The sequence below is a fragment of the Monopterus albus genome, unplaced genomic scaffold (genome assembly GCF_001952655.1).
Source record: "Monopterus albus unplaced genomic scaffold, M_albus_1.0 scaffold60.1, whole genome shotgun sequence".
NCBI classification, from domain to species: domain Eukaryota; kingdom Metazoa; phylum Chordata; class Actinopteri; order Synbranchiformes; family Synbranchidae; genus Monopterus; species Monopterus albus.
This window is the reverse complement of record NW_018127940.1, coordinates 59936-69846: the sequence shown is the minus strand read 5'-3', so window position 1 is coordinate 69846 and position 9911 is coordinate 59936. Positions and strand designations below refer to the sequence as shown.

At 39.7% G+C, this 9911-nt stretch overlaps 1 protein-coding gene across 2 annotated transcripts; it reads left to right on the top strand.

The window, feature by feature from the left end:
- The first annotated feature begins 769 nt into the window (after positions 1 to 769).
- Positions 770 to 7564, top strand: LOC109961910 (serine/threonine-protein kinase ICK-like). Of its 2 annotated transcripts, none has more exons than XM_020603129.1 (13): positions 770 to 1148; positions 1435 to 1489; positions 3222 to 3343; positions 3458 to 3537; positions 3639 to 3771; positions 3858 to 4029; positions 4499 to 4666; positions 4754 to 5134; positions 5499 to 5707; positions 5882 to 6000; positions 6294 to 6410; positions 6510 to 6617; positions 7260 to 7564. In XM_020603129.1, exons 1-13 carry the CDS (start codon positions 1048 to 1050, stop codon positions 7409 to 7411), a joined length of 1917 nt encoding a protein of 638 aa, XP_020458785.1. In that variant the 5' UTR covers positions 770 to 1047; the 3' UTR covers positions 7412 to 7564. The 2 variants fall into 2 exon arrangements, with proteins under 2 accessions (XP_020458785.1, XP_020458784.1); XM_020603128.1 differs by having other exon boundaries at positions 771 to 1148; positions 5858 to 6000.
- Positions 7565 to 9911: the final 2347 nt, after the last annotated feature.

Sequence of the window (9911 nt, the reverse complement as noted above, 5' to 3'; positions counted from 1 at the left end):
CAAGTTAGGGGGGGGGGGGACACATCTCGATGGGATCCAATCTCGACACAACACCCCCAGCTCATGCAAATAACGTGTAGCTAAGTTATTTTCTGCCAGCCAGTAAACATGATCACGGATTAATGTTTGTTAGTGTTTGTAACAGTTTAGTTACAGTTATCATCTCTAGCTAACCCCGACATTGCATCTTAAATACAGTATGTTTAGTAACAGTAATGAATTAGGCCTACATAAAGGACCATTTCGGCAGTTTCATCGGTTTTTTCTATCAGGATGTCGGGGTGATACAGTTGTATTATACTGAACACATTATGTCACTTGTCAGTTAACAGGTAAGCTTAGTCCAGTCATGTATAATATGTGTCTGATTTGGTTTTCCGTGTTGTTGAAAATGGGTAAAAATTTGTTACCTCAGTCTTTTCTTCCTCAGTGATAAATCCAGCATTTATGATCATGAAAAATTTGTTTTCATCAGAGGTTTAATGACTATGTCTTCAGCTTCACTAAGATGTCATTTCACAGTGAATCTTCAATGGATTAAGGAACATAAGGAAGCAGTAAGTAAGAGGTGAATGTGCACTGGAGACCAGCACATTGCACTTGTGCACACTTTGAAATGATTTAAGGAACCTACAGAGAAATGTCAGCAGTTGATTCTTCAGGGATCCAATTCTGTGCATACATCATTCTGCACAGTAAAGGTCAAAGTTCTAAGTACTGTATGTCCACACCATGGCAAGGTTTCACCAATAAACTGTCTCGCTGTTTAGTTAGTTTGTGGTCAGTCGGCTAGGTAATGTCACACTTGGTTTATTATTGGCCACTGATGCAGCTCCTTTATTAATATCAGTGTTTGTCATCCATCCAAAACCTTCTCAGTTAGAAGGAGGCAAGTCCATGACACCATGAGTCCTCCAGTGCTGCCCAGAGTCTTCTGCTGTTGTCACAGGAAAATCTGGCTGCATTCAGCAACGAGAAGCGAACACTTCTTCGTTTGTCACCCTGTTATTACCTGCCCCCAGATGATGCTATGGAAGGACAAACATAATGAATAGATATACTACCATCAGGCAGCTTGGGGATGGCACCTACGGCTCAGTCATCCTTGGCCGCAGTCTGGAATCAGGAGAACTAGTTGCCATAAAGAAGTGAGTATTTGGAGATTGCAAGGTTTCGCTGCAATCTGCAATATTTTTCTCCTTCTCAGCTTTAGAGTTAATGTCGTACACCTTACTGTATATTGCTTTCTCTCCAGTCGATTATATTACGACAGCCTATCTGTAAGAATTATGCGAATTGTGGGGCAAGGTTATCATCAAGTGTGGGCTTTTTGTTTTGTAATTATTAGACTTAACAACAGCTAAAAAAAAAAGAATGCTATGTAACTGGATGTCATTTCCAACAAATTTGTTAACAGGAACAATGTTTTTGCAGAATGAAAAGAAAATTCTACTCCTGGGAAGAATGCATGAACCTTCGTGAAGTCAAGGTGAGTTTAGGCTGTGTCTTCACGGTTTCAGCACAGTTTGGCACATTTGAATAACTCAGCAGTATTATGAAAAAAACGACCCAAAATCAAATTAAAGGAAATGTTCTTTTCTGTTCTTTAATATAGAATGTAAGCAATTTAGCAGTTCAGGTGCATCTTTGGGGGGGGGTTTCCATCATAGGAACATACTGAAACATGTCAAGGAGTGTAATGCTCCTCACAGGATCTGTGTTTGTTTGCATTGCCCTCCACCCCCTTTGGAAGTGCGTTAAAATGCCTCACTGCCATGGATTAATCCCCCACCCCCTGACTTAATCGATATCTTCAAAGCAAAACTGCCACAATTTTTCATTCATCTTTTGGCTCAACTCCCCAAATTTGGGTATGTTATGCTATATCACCATGGTCTGTTGTATTACCAGCTGATCTCAAAAACAATGTCGCAGTGGAGCAGAACAACAGCTAAATGCTGACAGAAGTAGCTGAAGGCATCCACTGCAGTCCCCAAGCTTTAGAAATGGCTTTATAACCTTTTCCGGACTGATAGAGCTCCATTATTCTCTTTCTCATTTGTTTTTGAATTTCTTTGGATCTCGGCATGATGTCTAGCTTTTGAGGATCTTTTGGTCTACTTCACTTTGTCAGGCAGGTCCTATTTAAGTGATTTCTTGATTGCGAACAGGTGTGGCAAGAGAAATTGAACTCAGGTGCGATAAACCAGTGTTTTGACAGGGGGGCAAACACTTGTTCACACAGGGCTCTATAGTTTTGGATTTTGTTTTCCCTTAATAATAAAAACCTTCATTTAAAAACTGCATGATGTGTTTACTTGTGTTATCTTTGACTAATATATAAATTTGTTTGACGATCTGAAACATTACAGTGTGACAAACATGCAAAAAGATAAGAAATCAGTAAGGGGGCAAATACTTTTTCACACCACTGTATATGTATATCGATGTAACACATGCTTTGACTCTTTGTGTTTCTGTTTGGGTTGTTGTTTTCTTTGTTGTGTAGAAAAACAGAAACAAACTCTTATGATGGTTTCTTGGTAATGCAGTGATGATGATGTGACTAACATGCTGTACAGTTTAGACCAGCTGTTAAATGTTCAGCACTCTCTCTTGTTTCTTTTCACACTATTTCAGTATTCTACTGTCTAAATGTCCTCACAGCTCAAAGTCACACATCAGCTGTAAGAGTAGAAGGTGATTCTCGTGTGCTGTTGGTTTTGAGCTCTGGTTCCCATCCCTGGCCTACACACCCCCTTTCCTAGAGCTTGACCTCAACGCAACAAAACAAGTGTAGAACACGCTGGTCCCTTAGAGTCCTGCTAATTAGATTATAATTACAGCATGTCAACACCATGAAATATCAAAATCCCATTACAGCTTTTCCCCTTAACTAAAATTTAGCATGGTTAAACCTGTATCATCCCAGTGCATGGGAAAGGTGTACATTTCTCCACCGCTTTCTATTATTCTCTATTTATTTTTCCCTTTTTTAAATGATCATAAATCCCACCTTTGCAGCATTTACACCCAAACTATATTGTTTTCTTACACCAGCCATGTTTTAACAAGAACGTTTTGTTTAATAGTTGTAGGGCGTGCTTTTGAATGTGCTGCAGTGACCTGTGTGTTTTGTCCAGCATGATTAGAATATCTACCATTTTTTTTGTTTATAAATTCCACATATTCTTATAAAACCTGTTTCTTTGTTTTTTCAGTCCCTAAAGAAACTCAACCATGCAAATGTGATCAAACTTAAGGAGGTAATTCGAGAAAATGATCACTTGTACTTCATATTTGAGTACATGAAGGAAAATTTATATCAGCTTATGAAAGACAGGTGTGTACAGCTGTTTTTTTGGGCATGATTCCTTCCACATTTTGAGCTGTGTTTGGTAAACTACCATAGTTTTTTAACCAATTAGGTTTTTGCTCTATTTGTTTTGTGTGCCAGGACTCGGTTGTTTCCTGAATCTGCTGTAAGAAATATTATGTTTCAGATACTACAGGGGCTCGCGTTCATTCATAAGCATGGTATGTCTGTTTACAACTCAATTTTCTTCAATTAAACATGACACAAGTGATAGATTTTGTACCATTAGAGTCAAGGTAGTCATGCAGCATGTCTTTGTTAGGGTTTTTCCACAGGGACATGAAACCCGAGAATCTTCTGTGCATGGGCCCAGAGCTGGTGAAAATAGCTGACTTTGGGCTTGCCCGTGAGATCAGATCTCGGCCACCATACACAGACTATGTCTCGACTAGATGGTGAGTGTCTTTCCCAGTGAGAATAATGTATGTACATGTAAGAGTTCACTGCATTCACATCCCAGTATCTTGTCTGTTGTGATCAGGTACAGAGCCCCAGAGGTGCTCCTCAGATCCACATCCTACAGTTCACCCATAGATCAGTGGGCAGTCGGCTGCATCATGGCAGAGCTTTATACCCTCAGGCCTCTTTTTCCAGGTTCCAGTGAAGTGGACACCATATTCAAGATTTGCCAAGTCTTGGGTACACCAAAGAAGGTAATGTTCATCATGTGGAACACACACCAAAAAAACAAAACCAAAAATTAAAATTTTTTCTTACAAAAAATCCTCCAAGTACAATCCTTGGCCAACCATGGTGTGTTGGCACGTATGAAGTCGGATTGAGTGACCATCTTTGTCGCTGAATAGATCAGTGTAGACAGTGAAGCTGTTCTAGACAACGTGTTAATGTTCAGTCTGTGGAGCAAAAAAAGACAATCAAAACAAGTAGTCTGAGATTCTTAAAGTGAGAGAAAATCCTAACAGTGATTCACAAATAATTTGTTTTGCAGTTAATCTTTTTTTTTTCTTGCATTAAATGTATATAAGAATGTGTACAGTATATTTGTTTTGGCATTGCAGGTATTTGTCCTACATTACAGGACTGCTACTCTTATAGTTAATAATACATATTTTTCGTAAATCTGATTCTATGTGTCAAGTGGACTCTGTTTTCATCCTCCAGAATGACTGGCCGGAGGGATACCAGCTGGCAAGTGCTATGAATTTCCGTTGGCCTCAGTGCGTTCCCAGTAATCTGAAGACACTGATCCCAGATGCTAGTCCTGAAGCCATACATCTGTTGACAGACCTGCTCCAGTGGGATCCTAAGAAGAGACCAGCTTCTGTCCAGGTAGTGTCTGATATACCTTTCTAGTGTTTCTATAGCCATTGCAGTTATAAGCTGATGCTGTATGTCCAAATCTTTTTATGCTTTCAGGCTCTCAGGTACTCTTACTTTCACGTGGGCCAGGTTTTGGGCACTCCTCAGCAGATCCTGGAACAGGGTCGACCTCAGCCGGGTCTTGTGCCACACCAAGCAACTCTACAGTCACAACAGACTGTGCAGCAGCAACCCCTGCTACTTAAGCCTGTGCCGCCCTCCCAGCCACCACCTCCCAACCAACACTGCCCCCCCTCCAGGCCTCAACAGCAGATCCCACCCTCCGCTGTACCCGCAGCAGCCCAGGCGGCGGTGTACCAGTGGCACACAGGGCTGACCCGAGAGCAGCAGCCGAAGCACATGCTGAAGCAGGAACAGACAGAAGGGACGCCACAGAGCCATCTTCCATACATTGTAGACAAGAGTCTACAGAGCAAGGTGAGGATGGGTGTGGCCTGAAAATACTGTGTTTATATATGTGTGTGTATTTACTATACATGTCTGTTATGATTATTAATTATTCTGAAATTGCAAATATTCCCTATTTATTTTTACAGTAAAAGGATGAATGAATGAATGAAGCCTTTACATACAGTATAAATGCAGATATTAGACAGGTAGATGTACTGTAAACCTGGCCTTCTATACATCCTTAAAAATGGCTGATTGAAGTGAACATATATACTGACTACATCAGCGCTCAGTTCCTTTGCTCATCTTCACTTTGCATTTACAGTAATGTCTTTAAATTCAAATGTAATTGTGAAAAATATTCCTGTATTGTTGATGATTATTGTTCCAGCAAACGAGGCAGGAGATGGAAAATGCAAACGTACTGAGCTATCAGTTGAAGCCTAAAGCAGGGAGGCGGCGTTGGGGCCACGGCACAGGACACCTTAAGGGTGAAGACTGGGATGACTATGAAGAAACCGATCTGACAACCATAAGTATTCTTGGAAAAACTAACTTCTCCACAGAGAAGTCAAGGCAGGGGGAGGACGCCCTGAGCAGGTGAGGTTATGATCAGTCATCAGGGCACATTCAGTGGCGTCTGTACCGCCATGATGGAAGAACAAAGATGTTGTAGTAATGTAGTACATGAATATAACACAGGATCTGTAATATATCAGGTAGTTTACACTATTGCCCTTGGTCTGTCAGATATGGAGATGTTCTGAATTTCAGTCAACCCAGTGGAAAAGAAGATGCGCCTTTAAATCTGAACAAGACTACAGCCTACCAAGAGACGTCAAGAACTGCCTCTGCTAAACAGCATTACCTGAGGCAGTCAAGATATTTACCTGGTAATATATGTATATTTTCAGATGTACCATACTAGGACCAGGGACAGTCATTAATGAAAACAATCTACAGTATCAGGGTCTCTTTTCATATGATGCATGCAGCTTCATTGTGTGCAGTTTTCAGCCCTTGTTATTCCATGTATTCATCAGATTATTTACCCATTTGCTATTATCTACATGATTTTCTGTTAAAACCTGATCATTTCTTTTTTGTAGTGTTCTTCCTCAAAATGTGGAGGACATGTTTTTTTTAGAGGAGAATGTATCTAATAATTTCATACTGTCTCCTTCAGGCATTAGTACCAAGAAGAATGTGACCGCAAACTCCAACAAAGACTTCAGTGGAAGCCATCTTTGGAGCAACCGTAGTATTCCTTTTGGAGGGACTCTACCGAGCAGAGGGGCTCATGGTAATCTCCCAAGACATCTTTCACTTTGACTTCACCGTAGTCTTTGCAGTGTATTCTTCTCACTGTTAACTAGGTGTTGATGTTTGTTTTAAATATCAGGTTCAAATACAATCCCTGGTGGATACATGCCATCGTTACACAGAAAAGACCTGGGTTCTGCTGGTCACAGAGGGCATCAGGGTCCTACACTGGAATCAACAGCATCAAGTGAGCTTTCTGAAATAGTCCTCTGTCTGTACATTAGGTGATTCCTAACGTTTATACAGTAGTGTTCAGACACCTAACAATGCCTTTAAAAAAAACCTCCAACCAAATCTGGAGTTGTTCTTTGTATGTGGATTAACAGGTTAGCTGGATAATTTTTAACAATTTCATATTATCCTGGATCTCTTGGTTCTTTGAAAGTCTCGCAGGACTTGTCATGGACTTGCCATGCTACTTGGGAGCAGGTTAGTTCTCAGGCTTATTCAGTGTAAACAAGACACCGTCTCGGAGCATGAAGCAACTCAGTGACATCAGAGCGATTAAAATAAAACACACGTTTATGGAGAACAGACAGTATTGAGAGATCGACAGAACCATTTGTAGCCAATCAGAAACCGGGTGATCATGGTTTCAGCTGTTAAATATATAAAGTCTAGTCATTGACCACGAGAACACTCACTTATCTTGGATGATTGAATCCATCTTTTCTAATCCACAACACAGGTGGGGTTTGAAGCACCGAAATAACCGGATAACCTTACCTGGCATTAAAAAAATCCAAGACAGCTCATTTGATCTTGGATCTGTTTAGCGATGTACGGCCAATACCCCTTGTTATTCATTGTATGTTTATTGTGATTTTAGATTATGCAACATGGCGGTCTGGCCGAAGTCAGATGAACACCTCCACCAACATGCCATTGGCCAATAAGGGCACCTCTGGTCTGTTTCCACGGCCGCCGATACAGACCATCCATGGGCGAACAGACTGGTCTGCCAAGTATGGACATCGGTAGTGGCCTTCCTGGATCTCTGATCTGTGGCCTGGAAGACAGATCTGCACTCCTAAGAACTCTTTCACCTCCAAAGAGTAGGCCTAGTTGTTTTATAATCCAAATCTGTACATACATCTTACACAGCAATAAACTGGGTTCTTTATGTGTACTATGGATGTTGTAAGTTGTAAAATATCTAAGCATATGTGTATGGTTAAATGCAAGTGGCCAAAATTTGAGCCCAGATGTGCTCCTCAGTGTTTTATTTTGTATTTCTCTAACTTACTAACTACTGTTCTACAGAGGTTACTGTACTGTTTTGTATCAGATTTATCATTGAACGTTGTTCACTAACATGTATACATAATATGCATATTATTACTTATTATTACTTTGTGGATTCTTCACTGAGACTTATTTTGGGCCTCTGTTCAGTGCTGCCATTTTTTTTAACATCTCTGCTGTTTTTTTTTTTTTGTATAATAATAGCCTTGTCCATTGGGTAATTGCCAGATCACTCTTGAAAAAGAGGTTTCCATCTCAATGATGCTTTACCTGATTAAATAAAGGATAAATAAATAAACTCATACTTGTGTATTCAAGGCAGTGCTTTAATTCCAGTGAAGTTAATACAACAGAGGTGGTTGCCACATTGTATAAAACGGTTTACGTTGCAGATACTCATCTTTTTAACATGTAATTTTTAGCAAAACCTTTTTTAAATGATTGGATGATGTCGGGCCTTTTTAAAACTAGAGCTGCAGCAGGAGAGGGGCCGCAGCCCAGGTACTAACAGTGCAGCTACATTAATCCAGGTCAGTAAAATCTCACTGTTAATGCTATATATGCATGGACACTGTGCATTAATAATGAGTGAATTTTACTGTAGTGGTCACTACAGTGGGCAGCTATTTAAATATTTATTGTATTCACAATGTTTTAAGAACATTTATTGAATATTTCAATTAGAATGTTATAAATCGGTTCAAATATAACATTGCAACATTTTTTGTCATTGAAAACAGAACATTAATGTAATGTTTCATCTGTAACATTTGTAGAACTTGTAAGGAATGTTACTAAAAGTTGTGGGAACGTTTCTGTCTGCATTATGGCAGTTAAAATATGGGGCTTCTCAATTACCTGCATTGTTTAGAGTGTTTTTTGATTTTTTGATTTGATTTGATTTTTTTTTTTGATTTATTCTTTCAAGCATGTAAAACAGTTGATATGACAACACACATAATTTTACACATAATCCAATATCAATTTGCTTATACCTAGTACATGCTTGAATGGAGTAGGAAGAAGTCAGACTTATCCAGTCCTACCCCATGACATCATCTTACCATCATTGGTTTGCAAGCAATAAATGATTCACTTCTACCCACACACACACATATTATACCAAAAAAGGTTATAACAGTGTTAACATTCTTACATCACACAAGTAATATACTAAAGAACTATTACAAAGTGTACACCACACCCACAATGTTCCATCTAATTAATCATTGAGCCTGTTCTTGCATATATCTTGATTGACACATACCTTTATATTTATGTTTAAACTCGCCAATTCTATTACTATTTTTTTATGTCCACACTTAAATTATTCCATAGTTTTACCCCACTTATGGAAATACAAAATCTTTTTTTTGGTTGTACGTATAGCATGAATTTTTAAATTTACACATTTCTTTTCATCGGTACAAATACCGTTGTTTACATGTACATCAAATGCTTATAATTACCATTCATTTTTCCAAGCTACAGGGTTCTTAGTATAAAAGTAACTCCAAACTAGATGAATACAACTAAATTATAGTTAGTGCCTAGGTGTTTTACAATCACCTGGCAAGTTACTCTATGTGTCAGTGCCTTATTTTTGCAATGTAAATAGAAGTGTATGCAACAGCAGACTCTCCTGTACCCAGCTGTGCATCCAGAGTGACTGGTATATGGGACCTCCTCTAAATTTTAAAGACAGACACCCCTCCCTTGATGAGAGGTAAGGATCTACAACATCCCCCTGTGGGTGTGCCCAGACCCCCTTATTATTGTCCCTCCCCACTCATTGCCGTTTCCTTATGTGTACCACATACTGTATGCTGCATTTACAGATGAATCCATTCAACAGGAGGTGGCTGACATGACTGCTGCTGTAATGAGTTTTAGTTGTTCAGCCTTTTTTGCCCACTTGCCCACTCAGGACAAGAACACTCTGGATCATGTTTACAGTAACATACATGGTGCATACAGGGCTGCACCCCGCCCCCACCTTGGATGCTCAGACCACATTTATTTGTTCCTGTATCCAGCTTACAGACAAAGACTAAAACAAACAAACCCTGTCACCAAACAAATTAAACTCTGGACCCCAGAGGCTGAAGGCTACCTGCAGGACTGTTCCGCCCAGACAGACTGGGATGTGTTTAAAGCTACAACCACCTCAGAGGACTTTTCTGTCAGCATACAGGATTATGCTGAGTATGTGACCGGATAAATTAGTTCCTGTATC